This window comes from Lissotriton vulgaris, chromosome 1_1, assembly GCF_964263255.1.
Source record: "Lissotriton vulgaris chromosome 1_1, aLisVul1.2, whole genome shotgun sequence".
NCBI classification, from domain to species: Eukaryota; Metazoa; Chordata; class Amphibia; order Caudata; family Salamandridae; genus Lissotriton; species Lissotriton vulgaris.
In genome coordinates this window covers 2,074,381,803-2,074,405,860 of record NC_141685.1, presented here as the reverse complement: position 1 = coordinate 2,074,405,860, position 24,058 = coordinate 2,074,381,803, and the positions used below count along the sequence as shown (strand labels likewise).

The following is a 24,058-nucleotide window of genomic DNA, read 5'->3' as shown; positions in this document are numbered from 1 at the left end:
TACCATAACACGGAAAAATGCTTGTTACAGTCAAAAAGAAAGAAGAAAGGGGGTTTCCTGTATAAAATACATGTGTAAGATAAATGATAGTGTGATGGAGTATAATCTTCAGATGTAAAATTGTGCCTCAATCACTTCATAGGAAGAGGAATGATACAAAGACAATAGCCTGAGGTGAAGGATTTATATTCATCTAGAATGAACCGCGGTGGCATTGACAGGGTATCAAAGCAAACTCTGTAGGGAGAGAAACATGTATAAGACTAGCATTGGCATAGCCAATAGGTCTCGCTTTTGGTACCTTATAAGTATTTAGTTATGCAACTGTTGCATGGCTAAACACTTATAAGGTCCCAAAGGCGAGACCTATTGGCATAGCCTTTGGGACCTTATATCTCACCTTTGGTACCTTATAAGTGTTTAGCCATGCAACACTTGATGTTGTTACACCAACGATATTGTACTGGATAACTAAACACTTATAAGGTCCCAAAGGGGAGACCTATTGGCTATGCCAATGCTTTTTTTTTTTTAAAGGACAAGCAGTGCTATCAGGCTCCGGCTGCTACTTAGTCCACTGCATCCCACGTAGATGCTGCAGCCATTTTTGGATGGTTTTAAAGCCAATTCAAAAGTGGTCACCAGTGTATGTAAATCCCTATCTCAACTGTGAGACTGTTCTCCTGCTTCCCAATTCTATTAAATACAGATTATGTCCATGGCTCATCCCACCCACGTTCCACACGCAGATTTGAAATACCGATGGTTTGGGCTTCCCGGAATTCAACTAGGAGAGAGGGGGAGAGGAAGGGTGGAGAGATAGAGGTAACGAGGTAGAGAGGTAGAGGTAACGAGGTAGAGGTAACGAGGTAGAGAGAGAGAGAGAGGCAGACGTAGAAATGTAGAGGGATAGAGGTAGAGGTAAGAGAGAGGCAGAAATCTAGAGGTAGAGGTAGACAGAGGTAGAGAGAGAAAGGCAGAGAGAGGCAGAGAGGTAGAGCGGTAGAAAGGTAGAGGGAGAAGGGTAGAGGTAAAGAGAGAAGTGTAGCTCAATGATTAGAGCGGCAGACCCTGATGCAGAGGTCTAGCCCGGGACCAGGGTTCAATTCCCCGCCTCGGCGGGTCTTGGGCTCAAAATTCCACGGACCTGATCATTCTCGCCTCGGTGCCTATTCCAATCATGGAGTCCCACTCTGCAACTCTGGGCAATAGCTTGCTTAATCTCCACAACGCTAAGGATGCCTGGCCTCCACCTTGGGGGTGCCCTGGAGTGGACGCCTCACAGGGAAAGCCAGGATGGGTTCCACAGCGGTATTCGTACAAGCGCCTTGAGACCCTTGCGGGTGAGTAGTGGGCTATACAAGTATCAATTTACATTTACATTTTAGAAAGGTAGAGGCAGAGGTAAAGAGAGAGGTAGTAAGGTAGAGGCAGAGGTAAAGAGAGAGGTAAAAAGGTAGAGGCAGAGGTAAAGAGAGAGGTAGAAAGGTAGAGGCAGAGGTAAAGAGAAGTAGAAAGGTGGAGGCAGAGGTAGAGAGAGAGGTAGAAAGGCAGAGGTAGAGAAAGAGAGAGGTAGAGAGAGAGAGGTAGAGAGAGAGGTAGAGCGAGAGGGAGAGGGAGAACATAAAGAATGACATTTGTAGTTCAGCACCCATTCAGGGGTTTGCTCCCGAACTATGCCGCATTCTTACTGTGGATGCCAGTGGAAATGGTTTGGGTGCAGTGCACACGCAGAAGAAGGGCGGAGAAAGAGTATGTAATTGAGTTAGCATCAAGAAGTCTTACACCCACAGAAGAGGCGCATTCTGTAAGAGAGAGACACTAGCTTGTCTGTGGTATACGGAGCCTTTTCAGGCACTTGGGTACTGAGTTTGATGTAGAATGGACCACAAAACAATGGTAAATTTGCTTACAACAGAAGGGTTTGTGAAGGTGTCTGCTAGATTTGGCAGGATTTCTATGCAGTTACAAGATTATAATGATCAAATATGTGCCAGATGTACAGAACAAGGTTGTTGATTGTTTAGGCCATATGCCGGTACCCATTAGAGAACTGCCAAAAAGTGAGTTGGAGGACTGCTTTATAAAAGAAATGGGGTGAAGCATGTCTATCCTTCTGTATATCACCCAGCAGGGAAAGGGGCAGTGGAGCGATTTAATCGGGTAATGAAAGGTACCAGCCAAACAGCTTGTGAAAATAAGAAGGGATGGGAGGTAGCGTTGAAGAAAATTTTGTGGACATACAGATGGACACCTCCGCTCTCTGGGTACAGTCCTTTTGTGCTGATGCGGAGTAGGGAGCTATTCACCAAAGAGAACATGGGGCGGAAGGATAGTGCAAGATGAGTGAGTGCTCACCAGAAGGGCTTAGGAGGAACGCTGTTAAAGCTGGATGAGCTCATAAAAAGTTGCAGTTTCCGTGCTCTCCGGCCACAATTTAGAGTTGAGGCAAAAGGAAGTTGTAAACTTGGAGGCGCATGCATTTATTCCCCACAGGTACATTGGATGACAAGGAAAGGCCATCTAACTTATGGTGCCAAGAAGTGAGGAGTAACAGTAAAGTGAACTGAGCAGACAAACTAGATGATGAGGTCACCCTGGAACCCACATGTGTGCAAAGGGAGGTAGGGTAAATTGCCATAGCCTAAGACTGATCTTGAAATTAACTGTGTACTTCCTTCCTCTGCACGATCGGCTTTCAGCTCAACTAAGTTTCACTCTGAGATCTAGATTAGTGTACAGTGTTGCAAATTATACATATCACCTGCTAACCCAATCTGACCATATATTTAAAAAAATGTATTTCCAGATACAAGCTAGGTAAATCATCTACGATACAGTCTTTAATAGGGCAAGACCTCCAAACAGATTGCATATCATACTGTATGAACTGATCCACCAAACCGTACTAATTTCAAATACATCTGAGCAGCTTTCCAGAATATAAATTTAATTATAAGCAAGAAAGGGCACTCAAGTTATACTTCAATAAAATAAGTCTCTTCCTCTCACTTAAAGAAAACTATTTTGGAAGAACAAAACTATGCCATACGGTCCCATGCTTTCAATGGCACATATCTGGAAAAATAATCTATAGTCTGTAAATCTACCTACACATGCTTTCGTATATTTAAAGTGCAACTTGAGATGATAAATTAACGGAAAAGCACTCCACTCTGACTGTATTTATACCGACTTGCAATATACTGGTCAGTCAGGCAGCCATCCTTTAACCTGATCTTATATTTTTGCTAAACAATATTAAGCAGGAGAGAACATGGGCAGTACCCAAGATATTGGGCTCAACTCTGAAATTCCTCAGCAGACCCCGAGACATTTGGTGCAAGCTAGGCCGGAGCTTTTGTTGGGTCATGTACCTATAGTTTTTTTTTCTTCTTTTTTTTTTTAAACATTTGTATTCAGATTTTGTGCATTGCATACAATCCTAAGTATTTATTGTCATGGAATGATTCGTAAAAGAAAAGGTACAACAGGGAAAAGAGGTGCAGTTTCCACGTAATGTGTGCCTATGATCCAGTAATTTCACCTTAGCTTAAAGATCAGCAGGGGAAACGCCAGTTGGTCTAGCACAAATGGAAGTTGCCTGACATGCTGTTTCACATGCAGGCTAGCTGACATATAACAGTGATCAGCAAATAATGCGGGAGTAGACAGACAGAAACTGGCATGCAGGGAGGCAGGAGGACAAACAGGCTGGCATGCAATTGCAACGAATATCAAGAATCTAATATTGAAGTTTAGTATATCAAGCAGAAGAAGATGCCATTCAGAGTGAGAGGTGGTGGTACATAAGGAAGGCGCTTGCTAGCAGCAGACAGAAGTGCAAGTAGAGCAGTTAGCATGCACAGGAAGTGGGGGGCGCAGAACGGAGCATTTTCTTTTTTTTTTTTAAAGGTGCTGTCATGCAAGAATCAGGACATTATCTTGGCATGCAAGGATGTTAACACACAAGATGCTAATGGCTTTCAATGGTAAACAAAAAGCGCAAGCAAAACGTGGACATGAGTGTTGCATGCGCGCGATGTGAAAAGTGAAAGTAGGCTGCAAAAAGTGGACGCAAGTGATGCACGTGCACACAATGGGAAAAGAGAAAGCAGGCTGGAGAGTGGTGTGCGCCCACCATGATGTGAGAGGAAAGCTATATGGCGCCTCTGCTTGTCATTGCCCGCGTAACCGCACACTCTAGGCCAGCCAGCTTTTGGTAAGACTTTTAAAAGCCTGTTTACAAAAATGCTCACCGAGCAGCGCACGCGCTGGATCAGGCGAGACCTACAAAAATAAGCCAATATACCTTATGGGGACCAAATTGCACACACACACCAGGCACAGGCATGATGTAAACAAGGTTATATAGATAAAGATCTAAAGGGTCTGATGTGTAATGTAAATTAAAATGTTACTGTTATGACAAATTAAGTAGATCGTCAACTCATTTGAATAGCTGAGGGATGTGTATATGATAAAAGGCAAACTGTGTGGTCTTTTGTCATTGATATAAAGAGTCTGAAGCATGGCACATGGCTGACCGAACGTTATACAGTTTTATGAATTTCATTCAGTCTTCTATTTGAAAATTAATTGAGTAAAAAGACCACACACGTGCTTCACAGTCAAGAATGTTATAATGTGGACCAGAGTGTTCCTCACAAAACAAAAGTGAATAAAGCAGTCCAACATTATTGGCTGTTTTTGGGTCAGAAAATGTTAAAGGTGCAATTGGTCAGAGTCCATCCAAATTTCACTCCGCTATTCCTCTAGCCTGCTTTCTTCTCTTCTACCAGCAATCGTAGGAGGCCATTCAGTGAACAGGCTACTGCAGAGAAGTGAGCAAGATAATGTATTTGGCAAATCACTTGTGTTGCTGGAGCTGGCAAGGTGAGCGATTCTTCTCACCTCACCCAGAACACTTTGCACCATGATGTCCCCCTTATTGTCAAAGTAGATGGCTTAGCATTTGACCCAAGGTGGATGCTACAAGGCTCTTCATTTAGCAGACAAACCTACTGCTGCGTCACAGTCAGCAGTGCCACTAGGAAGGACTGAGTGTGCAGAGTGTGTGCGTGGTTGACGCGTTATCTGCTGCTACATTTTGTTAAGAATGGAGATGAACGAATAAAACAAGGTCAAGATTCAGCAAACTGTTAGATGCATTCAAACAATATGCATTACACAGCAAATAAACACGGAACATTTAAAGTCAACCCATGTCTTGTGCAATACTCTTTCCTGCAGTCTGTCCGTGTTCAAGCAAAGTTGGTTAATGTTTTATTCTCCATTGCCTGTTATTAGCCTTTCTTTGACCAGGTTTTCAGGACCATGCTGGGAGAGAGAAGGGGAGGGAGTAATGGTGGGGATGGAGTGAGAGGGGGAGGTACCACACTTAGAAAGAAAGTGGTAACTAAACCATTTTTTGGCAATCATTCAAAGTGTACTCCGCACAGACAGCGGCTTATCGAAATCAGTTCTTTCCCCAGCTTATTTGAAAATCTTTAGTAGAGAGGAAAAGCTAGCTGAATCTCCCTCTGTGTTGTGAAATTCACAAACTTCACCGAGCATCAATATGCGTCCAAATATTTTGAAGATGCATTACTGTTATAAGGAGTATAACTTCCCTCTGATAAGATGAGTAGAGCATCTGAAATGTAAAGCAACGTTATGAATAAATTAACAGATGGAGCCTTCCGCTTCATGAGGACTGTACTGAGTTGCATTGCGCTCTGGCTTTGGTCCCAGGGGCATCTGCATTACAAGTTCAAATCTCGATGACTAGTGGTAAACTTTTATTCTGTCTGGGATGACTTTAAAAAGCCTGTGTGTCAGTAACCCATGATCTCGTAGGAATTGCCTCAGAACACAAATATTCGACAAACTAGCTCTGTAGAGAGAAGATCGGCTCAAATGCACAGGACATCTGACTGATCCAACAACCTATGAAGAAAACTTGATGGACCATGCCAGTTTATATGCTAAAGAGAGGAAGGGCTGAGAATTAGCCCGGAGCTAAGATCATCTTTCAACACTGGGATTGACATGACAAGGATGGTAGTTTTGTGACAGGCAGCAAATGTGCACCATATAATGAAGTAAAAGTTTAACCACTGATGAGCGCCTCCAGCTGAATTTACCAAAACAGTCTATAAAAGGAGAATTTCATGGCCGCTTAGCACAAATAGGGGAAGAGAGACACTTAAATGTACACTCTTATCCACGGTCAGGCAAAAATGTATTTAGTGCTTGTGGTCTAGTGATAAATGCACATTCCCGAATTATATTAGATAGCAAAGAAAGGATCTGGTGTGAAACAATAGAAATACAAGATGCATTGAGTAAATTAGTTTAACGAGGTTTTAGATTCGAAATGTACTTCAGTCATGGTTGTCTTCTTACCTGAAGAAAAGGAAATACTGCATGACCAGAACAAAAGCGCAAGACCTAGCTAAGCTGATTTATCAGCGACAAGCAGATAGGCAAAACAGATCCCTGGCTTGATTTATTTAGGTGGTGGTGTCTAGATGTGCTGCTTTCATGTTCTCCTCAATTAAATGTGTTATGAGCTCTCACAGGTGCTTTTTAGGGGTTCTGGCTTCCGGTATAGTGCCACAGCAAATCCACGGGCAGCCATTACAAAATGAGTCCCTACTTATATCAAGTATGCGACCGATCTATTACAATGCACAAAAACATTCCAGAAGTTCTACTTATATTTTGCTTATTTTTTTGTGGATTCCTGCAAAAGCAAAGGTACTTTAATCATCAAATCCGGTCTATGATCTATCATATTTAAAGTGTAGAAGGGTTTTATGGAGAGAAGGCATGATGCACAGTATATTACACAAGTTACTCAAGGTGGCAAAGCAATACATGTCTTGGCTAGCTGTTTTAACTGGAGCTTGTGAACTTGATCCCTTCTTTTGCATATTGTAGGTACTTTCCTGAATGTTGAAGTAGGGCATTCTGCCGGGGCAAATTCACCCTAGTAAAGGGGCATGCGTGCGAAGCAAGAATTATCGCACACCTGGTGAGAGAGTGGCGACCAATTACTATTAGCTCATAAAAACAAGATCGTGTCAAATGTAGTCACCCATGTGAAAGCGATTAATTTGATAAGATCTGTAGGAAACACAATGAGGCAGAGGAAAAGGGTACCTGGAAGCTAGGAGACAAATTAAAGAATTCGAGCCGCAAAAGGTACATTTCAAATAGTATGGTCAGTTGTTCCCCTTTTAGAACAATGACGCAACATCGACTTGGAAGTAAGATGCATAGAAATAGAATCAAATACCTTTACTGCACAACCTGTTTGGGAATGCCTTACATTCACAAGTACTTTCCATATTGGTAAGTTAAAGAGGTAGGATTCCCAGAAAGACTGTAGTCCTGCAAATCATGTGTGCAGTTGTGCCTCTGTCATCGATGCAGGGCTATTAGAGAACCACTTTCTAAATTGTTTTTTTTTATTTTCACGAAAAGCTTCATCTTTCCATGTTTTATCAAATCAGCCTCTTCTTATACAATCATCAAGAGGGCTTTGGTATAATTCCTTTGGAATGCAAGTTGAAGTGAAAATTGATTCAAATAGAATTTCAGTACACAAAAAAAGTTAGCAATTTCTAAATGGCATGTCAGTGCAAAGGAAACATTGAGCACTGCAACATATTTCCATGCCTCAGAGTGGTCTATTCGGATTTATTTTTATTCCAACGCAAGAGGACAAACCAAAGTGGTCAGTGCTCTTTGAAATGAAGGACGAAAACAAAATGCATTCTTATTAATGTAACAGGTTGTTGTTGAAGCAGCTGCTTACTTAGTAAAACGTGCAGCTTGTAACTGAAGGAGCTATTGAAGATATTTCACAATTTTAAATTAATTATAGGCATCTCTACATAAACATGAAATTACTTGTAATCAATTAGCATTTTCTGCTTGTGGCCTAAACACATTTGCCCTATTTCTTAAGTCTGCAAGTCAAGCTTCCTTGGTATTTAGATGTGCAGTTATACAAGGGTCATCCTAAAGAGCTCAAAATAATAAAGTGACGATGGCTAGATGCTGTCTGATTGCCAAGGACAAACGTCACAGAAACTATAAAAACTCAGGGGAAAAAGTCTAGTTTAGCACCAGTTTGGTTAAAACTCCAGTAAGGACAGAAGAACACACTGTTGCCTATCGTCTAGCAGTCTGCGATTTTATATCATAACCAAATTCGAGGCAGACACAACATTGTACGTCAATAACTAAATAGATTGGGGCAAGTATATTGTTAAAAATGCGTGGAGCTCATTCACTGCAGTGAATGGCATTTATACGTGTACTTAATTACACAATTGGTCCGCACTGTAAAAAAGAAAATGTCTAGATGTGATTTAAGGGTAACAGAGTTGTATATATTTACAGCACCCTTTTACAGAGCTGATCTGATCAGACCTCAAGCACTAGCTATAATCCAAGACTCAAAATCTATTTTCAGGACTTGAGGAAGCTAGATAGCAAGCAACAGAAAACCTATTTTATTTGTACACACCTGATGGGTGATCACAACATCAGCCGCTCACTGAATATCAGCATTTTCAAAATATATAAAATGGCTCTTTTATTTGTCGTGGACGAGAACACTTCCCATAGCATAACCATAGTTTGATAATCGGTCTGCTTACAGCAGTCAAAGTCAGGAATTATTATTGCCATTTACAGGAATAAATATATGGAGGAAATATGGATAGAATCACAAAAACGTCTTCTAAAGAGTAAAGCACAAGTGTTCTTAAGCCAGTTTAGAATGCTTTCTAAAATCCAGTTCAAGAAAGCAGAAGTGAATAGGACCTGCATCCTTTCAAAGCATAAATTGCGTTTTCAAAACTATTGCAAAACTATTTTTAATGCCAAATAATTTACAGATTATGTATATGCAGGTCTTAATAATTCTTTAAATGTATGACGATGGACAATGTGCTTCACCCTACTATACTCCATTTAAATACAGGTAAGTTGATCAAATGATTTTATATTTTTAGCAAAAAAAGATTACGGCGGAAATCCAATTAAACATAACGAATCACCCTTCTGTCAAAGTGACTAAGATTTGTGAACACACAAAAAAAAGAATACAATACAAGTAAGGGCATTTTGAAGATCTAAATAGGCTTCAATCAAAATTCTATTTTCGTTCATCAATCAGCGCCCTAGTGTACAACTATTTAAAAATCTTGTGTGTGAATGCCTTACAAAGGTTTTGAAGCTTTGCTTTATCAATAAAAATCCATGAAATTGTTAGAAAGAGTCCACTAGCTCAAAGAAGCAACAAGTTGTTTGTTCTAAAAGAAGGGGAGAAACTTTCCCTCCTATGGTATGGGAAATATCCCAAGCATTCCCAAAACAGCCAATGTCCAATATCGGAGAGAATTAATGATATGGCAGTACTTCTAGAAGTGAATAAACATATCTATTGGTAGTTAAGCCACAATTTCCCTCCAGCCAAAGTAAACTTGTTCATTCTCGTTCCATTCAAGTGAAATAATGTGCTTTTAATCAAAACAACTGAAAACGTGTCTACAGAGAGTTGTGTGCATTTAAAAAGCCCTTCTATACAACTGTTCCCATCCTGCATGTGAAGAAATTGAAGAAAAAAAATATTTTGCAGTCCTATTATAGCCCACATAAATCGCCCAAGTCATAATATGGTCTTGCTAAATGTATAATACATTGGGAGAGGAGTGAGAAAATACAGGACCCTAACCAATAGTCTTAGAAAATCTACCCTCAAACTGGCCATATAGTGTTATTAAATGTACGAACTACATGTTTTATTTTGTGGGGTAAATGTACAGTCTATGCAAAAAAACATGTTCTCCCTTTAGGATTTCATTATACACAGCTAACATGCGAACTTGAAATAAAAAAAATAGAGGAAAAAAAACGGTTGCTCTCCTCCATATGAACACTGGATCCAAACATCTAACAAGCATATTTACGCATGGGCATATGATCTTCAGGGATAGAAGTATCAAACGCCTTCCTAACTCAGTGTTGTTCTATAGGAAGCACTCAGTTCTGGTTTGTTTGACTGTTGGAATGACATGCACCCTGTAGAGTCCATTAATGCATTTTCCACGTCTCATCTTACTTCGTCTAGCAAGCAGCGAGATAAAATCACTGGCGAAATTAATATCACAGAAAACTGACATGTTAAGAAACAGCACCAAAACAAATAGCCCCACCACAGATGGCACATATGAAGAGTTCCCAACATGAAATCCCATTGAGCTTCAACATTCTGAGAGGCTGCTACAAAGCAGTTCACGCTTTCACCTCATTGACTCCTCTCTCCTTCAGATAGAAGCTGTGAGTTGCAATTCCAATGATAAATGTAGTTTCAACCGAGGACCTGCATGCAGACCACCAAGCACAGTCTGACAGAATAGGACATCACTAACCCCTTTCAAAAGCATTCCTAACACCATGGACAAACTATTTGATGTAGAAGATTTCAGAGGGTCTGAAATAACTGTCCCCAAACGAACTCACCTTTTGCAGAATGTTCACAATTTTTTTATTTCTCAGTGCAGTTCCAGACATTTGGTTGCGGATTGTAAGGAGATCCTTGGGTTTGAAAGCTTACGAGTGTAAAGTCATGAATAGGCCTGCTCTGGTACATATTATGAAGTATAGGAAACTGCCAAGGTCTATGAACATAGAAAGCTTACTTGCTCACAAGGGTTAAAGGTCTATGGGAAGGCGGGTATTTATTCCAGAGCATGCTGGGAAGACCATATACTGATACTAATTGGAGATAAATACCTTAGGACCCTTGTATTCAGTCCGTATCCCTGTCTGATGCTCCTTCATCAATCTTCCTAGCTGTCCAGTTTTTGCACTCACAATACAAATTCGCCTGTGAGAGTTCAAGCATTGTCACAACGAATGAAGCTTACCAATTGGCTTGAGTGTCCGAGTAAACTTACATTAAACAGTTTGTAAATGTTTTAATATGCTCTATTACTATCTCTCAGGACTCCTTATAAATAATTCTACATTTTATATCATGTTGTCCTGAAGTAATACAAATAATCACATAAACCTTACGAGCCATTTTACAAATAACACTTCCAAGAAATTATTAAATAAATTACTCTAGCACCTCGCTGCCGCTCCCTTTTAAATCCCCAAACTCCTTCATTTTTACGTGGACTCCTCAGCAGTTTTATTCCCAGTCCCCCCTCACCCCAATCTATCCTATCGAACCACTCTGAAAATAACCTTTGAGCTCAATGAGTCTTCTGCCATTAACTTCTCCCTCCCCACGGCTCGCCTACTGACACTTTATTGCACTCCTTCATTGTACATTTTCTATGAAAAAAACTAACTGTACAGATGCTGATCCTGTTTTAACACCTCCTACATACATATAAGTGTTATGTCTTATTGCACAGCGCACTTAGGCCCTCTGGGTCTGCTTCACTCTATTGAAACCCTCAACCGTATACTTTGTACATGCTCTATACTTCAGTGCACTCTGACAAAACAATACAGGAGTACTAACTAAAGAGAACTTATTTTTATAAAATCAGTGATCAAGTAATGTTTGAAGGATTCCATGTACTTTTACTGCCTCTCTCAACAAATTTCTGAAGTTGTTAAGAAAGACTCATCAATTTTGTGAGAAAGATGTCAAATATTTTGGAAGCCATTTGTAATTTCTGCAGAATTCCTTGGAGAACCTACAGTTGTTAAATCGTAATGTAGAGAGAACTGAAGCAGAGTTGATCCTAGCATGACAAGGGAAACTTGTCAAAGGGGAACAATACAAAAAACCTAAATGCTTGTTTATAGATATAGCCAAAACTTTGTTTACATTAGTAGGTATTATAAGACACAAAAAAGGGAGGGGGCACCTTTGGGTTATTAGACTGATTCATACAAATTCTTCAGAAGCACATCTAGCGGGCATCGGGGTGTAGGCTGAGAAATCCTACCTTAAGTAATCTCTGCGACAGAGGATCAGGTTGGCTTTTGTGTACAGGGTGGATCCCACCTCACCCAGGCGGCAGTCACAACAGGCGCACTTCAGGCAGTCCTCATGCCAGTATTTGTCCAAGGCCTTCAGAAGATACCGGTCCTTGATCTTACGGTTGCAGCCAGCACAACCTTTCGGCTTGGTGTCTGGCTGGACTGATAGCATTTGTATACCTGAAACAAAAAACACCGCACAACAAAAGCCTATGAGAGTCTGTAGAGCACAGAGGCAGACAACTATTCCAAATTCCTAACACTAGTTCATATTTAAAAGAAAGGTACCGAAGATGAAAGAGTGTAGATCATAAAAATGTTAAACATTTGAAATAGGACAGTATGAAATAGGCTTTGACAAACTATATACATGGCATACATAGAAAGGTTTAATATATATGTATTACATATGTAAACACAATAAAAGAAGGTGGACTTGGGGCGCAGAGACCACAAGGGTGGTGAGAGGTGAGCACAATGGGTGGGGGCGAGGACAAGAGGCTCCTATGCTGAACCTGGGAGGCGCACACAGGTGCAAGGCAGTGAGGCATCCCCAGGTGCAAGTGCTCTAATACGAACAGAGTAAGGAATACAGAAAGGCGCCAAGTGCTGCAGAAGGCCCATGTGGCAAGAGAAGCTTTAGATAATAAATCAGCATTGATTTTGGTGGCTGTGTGTAGTACAAGGGGCGACACTGCAAAGGGTCATCGTCTGTCACTCGGTCCCATCCCAAAAGGAAACAAAAAAAAATACAGGGTGATTAAAATAACACCCGTGAATAAACTGCGAGACCTCACACCGCAAGTCTCCACAAGGAGTGAAAATTCCGGCGTGTGGAAGGACAGTGTGGGCACGCGAACAGCAAACACACGTAAATTATTCTTGTCCGCAAGACGCCTCTATTCTGAGTTATGTGGCAGTTTAAGGGCGATCATAATTAAAAACACCACACATAATAGCCCGTTCAGCGCGCTGTGCAGAGAGAAGCGGAGCCATTCCATTTAAACTCTGGTGAGCTTTTAATTGCCTGGATCGCTTTGTGCGCTTCCCAACGCCTGAGTGAGCCCATTATGCCCTCTTGTTCTGTGCCACTCATCCGAGCAGTCGCGGACTCCTGCTTAACACAACACAAAGTAACCGCAAACGCACAACGCGCAGCATAAATATACACGTGCACACAAATGCTCGGCCTTGGCGCACACGGCTGTGGTGCTCCTCGAGTCCAGAGCTGCAAACTTCTCTCAAGTTCCGAATTTGGGTTGGGCTGAGGCAGCGCGGCCATCCCAAACAAGTGTTGGTAAAGGGAAGAGGCAGTGGGGATAAAGGAAAGCATCTACTGGGACTAACGCAAGCCCCTCCACCCCTCCCCGCCGCAAGCCTAAATAGAAAATGTAGCCAAAGTGCTCATTCATTTGCCAAGGGAGGCCAAACAAAAGCCAGCGTCCCCTCCCGCTTCAAACCCCGACTTGGCCTAAAAAAACTAATTTCTCTCAGTTCAATGGCTCAGAGCATCCCTGCGGGCTGCTGCCCTCCCTAAGCCTCCAGCCGGGGAGTGGGGGGTACCACCTCAGAAGCTCAAATTGCTTTCTAAACTAGCACCCCTTCCCCAGTCTCACCTCAATCTGTTTTCTTTCAGAGCAAGGGCTGGGAACCAATTCGATTCCCTTCTCCTATGCAGCTGTAAGGCTCGGAGATACTGACATTTTTCCACTCTTATCAGTTTAATTACAGTTACCATGGCAGCAAAGTGCTAGTGCTTGGCAAAGGCCAACAAGAGATTTGCAAGACTGAGTCCAATTCTGATGCCGCTCACATGCATAAAGAAACAGAAATACAGAGACGCACAGCTCGCACTATGTATCCTACTGCTACGTAGGGGCAGTGTACGGCTCGGCGTGACGCGGCATTGGAAAGCACCGAACGGTGTTTGCTCCGGGTCGCAGCGGGCAAGAACTGTTTAACATAACAGCCTCTCGAAGCTGGAACCAGCAGCCTCATTGCAGACTTCCTGGAAGAAACGGAGCAGAGGTACACAAACCGAGAGAAGGGAAGGCGTAGTTCGAAAGGTTGCTAGGAAGGACGAGACGGAGAGAGAGGGAGAGACAGAGATAGAGAGAGAGAACCCTAATTAAACAGGAACGCGCACTATTCTAGTGCATAATAAACAGGCAGTGCACAGGGGTGGAGCAGGCCCGCAGTCTTACCAAAACTTTTCTCGTTTTGCTGCATGGGTTGGTCTGACGATGCGGGTCTGTTGACAGGATGCCTGGCCGGCTGGTTCGGTCGCGAAGGGACCGCTTTGAAAGATGGTCAGCGAGTGCCTCTCTGGGCGGTAGGACGAATTCGGGTGCGAAGAGTGCCGGACAGTAGGATGTTGTCTAACAGGAAGGAGGGACAGGAAATAGTCTGGCTGCTTGGGTGACGCCTTGGTAGTAAATTAATCCCCGATGCTTGAATGCCTGGGTTGCAGGGTGTGAATGAGTTCCTGGCAGGCGAGTGAAGTCTGGACGCTGGGGCAGGACGCAAGGTGCCCGCCTGCTATGGTAGCCCGGATGCGTGGGTCAGTTGGAGGGTGCCAGGCTGCTAGGAGGATGTCTTGGTGAGCCTGCCCGCTTAGGTGATCCGCAGCTCCTGGACACGGAGAGAACGCCTGGCTCCTTGGACGGATCGACTGGATGCCGAGAGGACGCCTGGCTGCTGGAGAAGGTCGACTGGTATCCGGCTGCTAAGAGGATCTCTTCGTTAGCCGGGAGTCTCGGCTGCTAGGTAAACGCCTGGCCGCTTGGATGACACCGAGCTCCGGGATGCTGAGAAGCCTGGCTGCTTGGACGGATCGCAGGTTGCCTAGATGCTGAGAGAACGCCGGGCTGCTTAGACGGATCCGAGACTGCCTGGTTGCTCAGAAGACGCCTGGCTGCTTAGACGGTTCGGTGGACGCCCGGCTTGGCTGCTTGAGAAGGTCGGAGGGTGTCCGACTGACTGCTCATTGATTGCAGGCTGTCCCCGTCTGGAGCTCGTGGGAACAGCTGTATGCAGACACACCGAGCCTGCCTATTGTTCAGACTGACAGCCGGAGCCGAGCGCAGCAGCGTGTCACCCGCTCCACGCACGCACGCACAGAGCCCCGCGCATGTGGCAGCAGTGTGCAAATGATGGCGAAATGACAAAGCCACATGCTTCCCTAACTCGCCTGTAATCCTATAATCCCACTGGTCTCCTTTAGCTGGCTGCTAACAAATGGGTTTGATTAAACTGTCACATGCAGCGTTAGCATACCATATCATGCTCAATAGGAGAGGGGGAAAAAAGACTATAAAATATAACTTGGTATTTCACATCGGAGAACCGAGAATGCAGTCCAAGATGCGCTGCAGTCGGGTGAATTTCAAATAGGCGCCGGTCCATTGTTCACTTTTAGCCTGTCATTTGCATTGCATTTGAAAGCAAGGGTTTGTTTATGTGGGAAACGTTCAGTGCTGGTGTGTGTGCGAGAGGGATAAAGGAGAGAGGGGAGCGTGCACGCGCGAGTGAGAATTAGGGGGCGTGGCTAAATTACCACAACAACCCTAGATTTTAGCACGGGAAGCTAAAATAAACGTAGGCAATTCTAAGTTCAGATTTCGGTCTATGCACCGAAATGCTTGGGTGAGTTCGTGCAAAGCAGCAAACCTGTTTCAAGGCGTTTTACTGGAGCTTAACCCGATTCTGAAAAGGCTAGACTCAAAAAGGCATTGAAAAGTTTACTTATGTACATTATGTAGTCTAATTGAAAATGCCAAAATAATTTGCTATCCCACCAGGTGCGTGTAAACTCTGCCTGCGCGCCCAGCTTCGGGCGCTGCGCTCCCTCCCCGGATCAGCATCTTGCAAATGGCAGCATTATATTCCATGCCTCATCATAAAAATAATGAAGCCTCCCAAGGATTTCCGAGCAGCCCTTCTCACCAGAGCGGGCTCTTCATTTAGAAACAAAAGGCAGCAGTTGTAGAGCGGAGCCCTGGGCTGCCCGGGGTCTGCCTCATTAGGGCTGCGGAGAGTCCTCCTGCCTCACTTACCTCCTCAATTAGGCCACGCAGAGGAGGCAATTCAGCCGACAAGGCGGCGGCTTTGTAGCTCGTCTCCGCGCGAGAGGTCAGGCAGAGGCATTGTTTGAAGCGGCCACGGCAAGGCTGAAGTTTTAAAATAATGAGCTCCGCCAGGAGCTGCGCGTAATTGCGCACCGCAGCCGAGCTACAGGTGTTGTGCTCCTGGCCCCCACCGAGCAGCCGGGCTCCAGACAACTCACCCAGTGTAGCGGCAGCAGGGGCAGCTTGCGAGGACCCGGGCTTGATCATCTGTGCCTTGGGTCCCTCACCAGCCAGGCATGGTGGTGCGGAGGACAGGTCACCAGCGGAGCAGAGGCGGCCGAGCTCGGGCAGCACACAGGCAGGCACGCGGCGGGCCAAACAACACCATGGCAGTCGGCAGCCCCTTCCTTTAAGCGCACCCCCTCCAGCCCGCCCCCCCCCCCCCCGCTCCTGCAGCTGCCCCCTCCTCTAGAGTCGTGTTTACCTCACTCTTCCTAGTGGCCCCAGTACGCCCCTCCCTTATACATACCTCTCTTCTCAGCGCATCCTCTACCCTCCCTTTTCATAGCGGCCTTGTTATCTATCCCGGTGAACTCTCCCCACCACGATCGTCGAGACCCCCCTCCCGCAGTAACCTATGCCTTCTGACCTTTGTTACCGCCTAAAAGAGATCTTCCCCTAATGGCGTTATAACCACCCCAAACATTAAACGGTAACCATCCACCTGCCTCTTCCCAGGAGCATTAATACCCCCTTTAAGGTGTTCCTTATCACAACGCTGGCACGTCCTTATGCAAGCAAATCACTCATTCCCCCCCCCCCCCCGCCCCCAATCAAGAGCAGGATGGCTTGCATAATGCAACTGTACTAAGTTAGATGTGAAGTCAGTGAAAGCGCGTGCACTAGACACAGACAAGGTTCCAGAGACATATGTCCTTTTCAATCCATCGGGGAGGGGAAGGCCTTTGCACCTACAAATACGGCAGGCGGGCAAATGCTTCTGTCCCCTCGTCACCGACGATGACACTTTAGAGTCAGCTGCTGTCCTATCAGAGCTCCTTCACGATCACCAGGCTGGAGTCTTTCTAAAGGGCCCTATTTGGAGGAAGCGCGTCGAAAAAGGCAGCCGTCTTTCTGTAATGTTTGTGGGTGATTCTCTGCCCTGAACGGAAGCGCACTCCAATCCAGAGGTCACACTGCTTTGACCAACAGTTGTTGCAGTCTAGACTTTCCACTAATAAAAGCCTCATCTTGGAGTTAAGCGATCTACGACGCAGCCCCCCCCCCCCCCCCCAGGTTCTCAGTAACTCCAATGATCTTCGTACCTCGAGCCACTGCGATGTACTAAACATCGTTGCTGCTTCCTGTGACGTGTAAGCCCCAGCAAAACCCTAGCTCAGTCGCCGTGGGAAAGATACACCTCAAGTCGCGACTTGTGGTAACAAGAGTTCAGGTGTCAACATATAAGTGCTCGCAGGCCTTCAGCGACACACCCATTCCTTTCACCCCTGGTAACCCTTACGCCTAACAACCCCTTTCTCTCCCAGCATTCCATAGCAACCAGCCGTGCCTGACCACTCAGAACACGTAGCTCCTCATTTCAGCCCAGAAGAGGCACTACACACTTCACTCCATGGACGAAGGGAACTCACGATCATTGCGTAAAGAACCCCCCCCTCCGGAAATGGTAGCATCCGCAGGCACCGACCTGATCGAGAGCAGGCAGGGTATGGCCGAGGAAGCAGACTAACGAGAGGCCCCTGGGAGGAAGTGTCTGTCCATCAGCTTGTCCCTCTCTCTCTCCTCAGAAGACACCAACTGGACTCCTTCACTCACACACCCGGAAGAAGAGTGTTTGCCCACCGCTGTCTGCACAGGAAAACACACCGAACTGCACAACCCCTTACCAAAGCTCTTAAAAGGCAGAGGAAGAAACCACTGTTTGCGTGCGCGCGAGGAAAGCGAGAAATAACAGCAAAACAAATGGTACAGCTAATGAGGACAATTAAATTAGTTATGTTCAAGGAGATGAGATTGCAACCCCCCTCCCCGATCCGCTACTACTCGTTGGCAACTGCTGCTCGCTAATTCATGGCAACTGATTGCTGCCTCTATGCAAATCTTTGTTTAAATCATTTAACTAATTACATGACGGGATTGTTCCTCGCCTAAGGTGACATCATTCGCAGCAATAAGCCCCCCACTTGGAGTGTGGCAACAATAAGATTTCTGGTATTAACAGCCAACCGGCACCACACATTAAACAGGCTCAAATCTCCCAGTTCTAAGTACTTAGCGCCCTCAAATCGACCCCTGCGATCTCAGTTGCTTTATCTAACAGAAGACGGGGGCACCGGGAGAAAACTTCGAAAATCAACCGAACGTCGCGCGTAAGAGGATATAATGAAGTCGATAGTTAACATTCAGCGCCACGCCATTCATTTCCCTTTAAAATGCAATGATAATTAGATGGGTCATAAAATGCTCTTCTTTTCATTATGACTGATGAAATGCATTAAAGCTGACAGGGTATTACCTGACAGTAATTAGGTTTTGTCATGAATTAAATTATTTGAAAGCAGGCTATCTTCCCAATCATGCAATTTACAGAGAGGTATTTTCTTTTTATCTGTGCTACAAGGGTGAGGGGGAAAAACAGTGTTCCCCACTCTCTTTACAATCATGCATTATTCACACCTCAGGGGGAGTGAGGGGAAGAAAAACAAAAAAATGGGTGCACATGAAGAAAGAGGCCGGCCCCTTAAGGCTCTGATGTGATCAGCGTCAGTGACCGGCGACAATTAAATCCAAGTACCCGAGAGGTGATCTCGTGAGCACGAGGTGGAATGTAATCATCCCATGCTTGCACTTGGCCAAAAAAGGGGGTGGGGGAGAGGACACACAATTAACTCACAGTAAGCCCCAATTTCACCACATCAATGCTTCTTGCGTTCCCATCTCAATTCCCCCCAAAAGGTTAATAATAGAAAAAAATAAAACACACATTTTGAGTTTCGACCGCAGCCACTCTACATAGCGCTTAGACAGATAGTGTCAGTGCCTCTCAGACTGGTCTCTAACGACTTAATTACTATTCTCCAGAAAACCAGAGCCGCTTTTACTATGACAATTACCATAAAGCGTCCTCGTGAATAGCGCCTTTCATCCGGCATCTCCGGTTTCACAGCACTTTGCATCTGACAGAAGGGGTTGTTACCCACCCCATCCCTCTCCTCACACAAGTTATTTTGTAACTAGTATCATCATCATCCTCCCACCCCACCCCACAGCCAAAAGTACCGGATCCATTAATTTAGGGATATCAGAAATTAATTTGCACTTTACCTGTTAATAGCAGAAGGTCTCTGCGAATGAAATCAGAAGACCCTGGCGGTGCCCGGCGCCTTGCCCTGGATGTCGACGACGCGTTCCGTCAGGAACTAAAGGCGCCCCTGGTCCCTCATAGGTTCTCGTTTTTCAGTTTCAATAGAGCGCGAAGGACGAGCGAAACGCGACGTGGGTTATGCGAAGTTAAGATGTGAGAAAGCTTCCCACGTTAGGGAGAGCCGTCGCCCCCTCTCTTTAAAGAAAAGAAAAAAACCCGCAGCCGCACTGATAAAACGATCACCTGTGCCTCCCGTCCTTTCCCCCTCTCCCTGGTCCTCGCTTTGCTCCCTTTCCCAAGTACGCGCCAGACCTGAGCGGGCCAGCCCTCTCCTCCAGTATTTAAACACCTCACCGGGTCCCTAGTTAGCGGCTTCCTTCAGCTCATCCAAGAAGCTGACAAGTACCGTTAGAGGAGGCTGTACACGGCGCTCTAATGGACCTCATTACGTTCTACTTACAGATGTTCTCTTAACATAATTGATCTGCGGTGAGTTGAGAGGACTGCAACTTATTCCCTAGCCCCCAATTATGGTTGGGTAATTAGATCCCCAACCTCCAATTTTTCACATTCACCCTTCTAACATTCCAAAATATCAAAGTATCTCTTTCTCACAAAAGCTCCCCCCGCCCCCCTCGCCGGACTCCACTCTCGGTATTGACAGTTAGATCTGCTAACCTTTGTAGTGACGCCAGTTTTAATGGCGCGCGCGCAGCCCATTGACACAGCTCCAGTTTTTTTTCCTCCTTCTCCCTTTTTTCTTTTTTAACCCTCGGAAACAAAAGGGTGGAAAAAACTAACTTGTATAGTTTGTACTTTTGATAAAAGGTTGCAGTGATGAGCTCTGGCATCGGAGGTTCTTTTTCTAATGTCGTTTTATCTGTATTAATTCCTCAGATGAGAACTTTAAGGAAGAATTGAAGGAAGAGAGGCAAAGGCTCTGAAACGGTGAGGAGGAAAAGGGAGGAAAAAAAAACACACACAGCACACCTGGGACAGATGAAGCCAAACCAGTGCTTTTATAATGCCAATCAGCAGAGCAGTTATCATCCCTCTAATTAGGAAAGCAGCCTAAAACAGAGAGCACTTGGGGAAATGGTAATGTTATGGTTTTGCACTTAAAAGAGGAGACATTTCCTGCACTGTACGGATCCGGGATTGGGGCTGACACGTCCTTTAACTAATAGGCAGGCTTCTCTGTATGTGTGCGCCTCTGCATGTTTTAGCTCATGAAAGTGGACACGGGGCCTGTGCAGGAGGCGTCGAAGCTGCACTAGTTGAAGGGGAAGCGGGTTTGTACTTCTCTCGCCTCCCCTGAGGGCCCAGGCTCTATTGTTAACGGTTTCCCGCTGAGAGGAAACTCTACAACGACAGCGCGGCTAGCAGTGAGGCCCTACTTTGCAGGGTAACTTTGACACATGTTCAAGCAGCGTTTTAGCAAGTGTGCTGCTCGTACAAGAGTTCAATCCTAATATAATTATATTGTATTGGTATTTATATAGCGCTTTCCACATCTACTGCGAGGTCTATACCATTTTTCAGGTTGAAATATTTATATATAAGCCTAGTGCCACTCCGAAGTGTTCTGATTTATGTTGTTCCCTGGTGCCCTTCTAAGTGCATGGTTGAAAGGGTGTTGGTTGTAGTCAGGCCTACATGGGACATGTTTGGTGAGGTTTGTGAAGTACATCAAAAAGATAATGCAAGTCACGGAGGAGTTTGGTGACTATATAGAGGAAAGAGGCCGAAGGCTGAGCAATTTTATATGGTTATGAAACTCTGAGATGACTTGCAATAGGATTATCGTTAGCAGCTGGGGGTACATTATTCCTTATAATTCTTGGTTGCAACACAGAAACTGGTGGCAGGTACTATTGCAGCACTAACAGTCTTCATTAGCCTTTCACTTCAGCATGGGCGAGTATATCTACCAATTTAACCTTTTTGCTCTAAAAGCTTTGTCTTACCAACTTATTGGAAGTGCGAGGTATTGTTCTACATTCCTTTTTTGAAATCCTGATACCCTGTACAGTCGTTGTCCCCCTACCATTTGTCTTTTTTATAATTTGTATGCAAGTAAATTTGTAATAGTCACAGATGTGTAAATAGTCATATATTGTTTACAGCCGTGAAGAAGCCAGTGTTGGGCGAAACGCGTAGGCTGTGGCTGTGGATTTTGTGAATCACAATAAAAGCATTTTTGAAAATCTACGTCATCTGTTGGAAGACTCATCACTCCTGTTATCTATTCATGTTTAATTGTGTGGCATTTGAAGCCCATGACATATTTAATACACGTTGCCTCTCCACATTGTGTAGAAAAACCTTATAATTCTTGGTCACACCATTACCTTTCCCAAAAACTACTTAAATCTTTTGAGTAAATCTGATTCATAAGACAGGGAGAGCATTTGCAAACACTGAGGATAGAAAGAGTCTCTAGTGCAAAATTAAACACATCAAAAAAGCTGTTAAATATATTTTGAAAAAATATGTTAGAACTGGTTTAATACAGGTCAGTTTAAAAAAAAGAAAAAAAGAGACAGCAGCTCAAAATGTGTAGAAATATACGGAAAGGTTCAAACTTTTCTATAATTACCTTAGGAGCGCAAAAAATTAACATGATGCCATACATTTCCCCCTTCTGCTTGTCAAGTCAAAATAAGCTTTATTCAAAATCACATAATGAGTCATAAAAGCTTCAAAAATATATAAATTCTGTGAGTTAAAAACGGTTAAAAATAAGTTAAAATCAGTGCTTGAAATGGAAAAATAGAAGTGCAGGTACTCTGTACCAGAGTACCTGCTTGTTTCTGAGAAGTGCCGGTACACTCCAATTAAAGTTATCGCATTTATCTTGAGAAGTGCCGGTACTCTCCTCCTCAAAATAAAAAAGGGCCGGTACTTTGTACCGGACAGTATCGGCCCATTTAAAGCACTGGATAAAACGCATAGGATAAAAACAAACAGGAATTCCCTCTTGTTATCAGTAAAGTTTCTATAGCAGCTTTCTTCATCTTATGACAGCAAATAAAAATGTGACAGTAAAAAACATGTATACAAATTCGAGAAGGATTGGATATAAATAAAAGCTGGTCGGCATTGCACAAAGCCAAGCTGTTTTAATAGGGGCTTCATGTAGCGTTTCCTCATGTCAGAGTAATATTTACAGAAAAATAGAATGTGTATGGAACTCTGCATGGAAACTTTATCACATGGGCATTTCACTGGTTCATGCTGCCAGTTATTAGTGGTTGAGAAACTGGTTAAATATTGGAAAATATCCAGCAGAACCCGGGTCAATACGAATCTATGACGCAGATTATGTACATTGGCTACATATGGTTCCATGTCATAGCTGGTGAAGATCAATTGTCTCTTCAAACCATAGGGTTTATTAATCTCAGAGGATAGCCTTAATTCCTCAAGTAACATTTAATCTTTAAGGCTTTCCTTGAGATACTAGTCAAAAGCTCTGGGTGGTTGTGTACTCAGGGTAGCCGATACCGACCAGAAAATTGCACACAAATTTGAGACAGGGAATTTTAAATGCAGACGTGGGTCTGGGGCAATCTTCTACAATAGAGTGGTTAAGCTTCGTGTATTCGGAAGTCCAGATCTTGTGCCAGAGCAAGACTGGCTGGATCTTAATCAAGTCTGCTAAGTAGGGGGCTTCCAGTTTGGAATGATAGACAAAGGTCGAACAACTTTTCAGGAGGGCAAGTAGATACCTTAGGAAAGTTTTTTCCGCAGTCTGAAGTGAATCTACATTCACATAACCCCTTAACTCTGACCCATAGGTGGCGGTCAGGCTACATTTGGCCTTGTAAATGGTCATCATTTCTCTTGGGTGTTTAATACTCAGCTTCCTAGAGAAGTCCAACAGGGCCGCAATCATTTTAACAAATTGAAGCCTCCTTGACTTAACCACGCTGTTCCAGTTCTCTTCTTTATTGAATAAAATACCTAGATATGAAAAGGTAGGTGCAAACATAATTTTGGTACCCTCTATAAAAAGCCTCAGCAGGATGTTGCTCTTTTCCGGAGTTTCATTGCAAAGGTTTTGCTGATATTAATTTGTAGACCATGGTTCTGCATGGACATGGCAAATTGTGAGTCATCAGCATAAATAAGTGCTGGGATGGATCGATACCTGACTTGAGGTAGATGAGTACATTTGCTTGCAAGGGTCTCACCTAAACTATTAAGGTAAAGATTAAACAAGAATGGAGCAAGTACACTTCCTTAGCGGTCTCTATCTATAATAAATAACTGTGTGCATTTGCCATTTAAACCATATCACACTCTACCCCGGCTTGTTGCATACAGATGTCTAAGGAAATTCACAATGATCTAATCTACACCCAAGGTGATCATAATTGACCATATTTTGCCAAGCACAATGAAATCAAAAGCAGAGGATAAATCTACAAATGCTAAAAAGAAGCTGCCTCCTTTAATGTGCACATATTTCCCTAGGAGTAGTTTCAAATTAATAGCCTACTCAATAGTTCACACGCCTGGGTGAACCCATTCTGCAGATCCGAGAAGTTACTGTTAGACTCAGCCCAATACTTTGGTC

At 44.0% G+C, this 24,058-nt stretch overlaps 1 protein-coding gene across 4 annotated transcripts in view; it reads right to left on the bottom strand.

Annotated features, from left to right (window-relative positions):
• LMO3 (LIM domain only 3) overlaps window positions 1-20,166 on the bottom strand; it is a 108,370-nt gene extending 88,204 nt beyond the window's left edge. The window contains exons 1-2 of one of the 4 annotated variants that reach the window (XM_086938910.1): window positions 19,437-20,166; window positions 11,991-12,204 (exon numbers count right to left, since the gene is read on the bottom strand). In XM_086938910.1, coding sequence (XP_086795036.1) covers window positions 11,991-12,196 — 206 coding nt within the window. In that variant the 5' untranslated portion in view covers window positions 12,197-12,204; window positions 19,437-20,166. Of the gene's footprint in view, window positions 1-11,990; window positions 12,205-14,228; window positions 15,079-16,309; window positions 16,455-17,799; window positions 17,953-19,436 lie in introns of those variants that run through there. The other 3 variants (XM_086938919.1, XM_086938888.1, XM_086938899.1) reach the window with 3 other exon arrangements.
• Window positions 20,167-24,058: the final 3,892 nt, after the last annotated feature.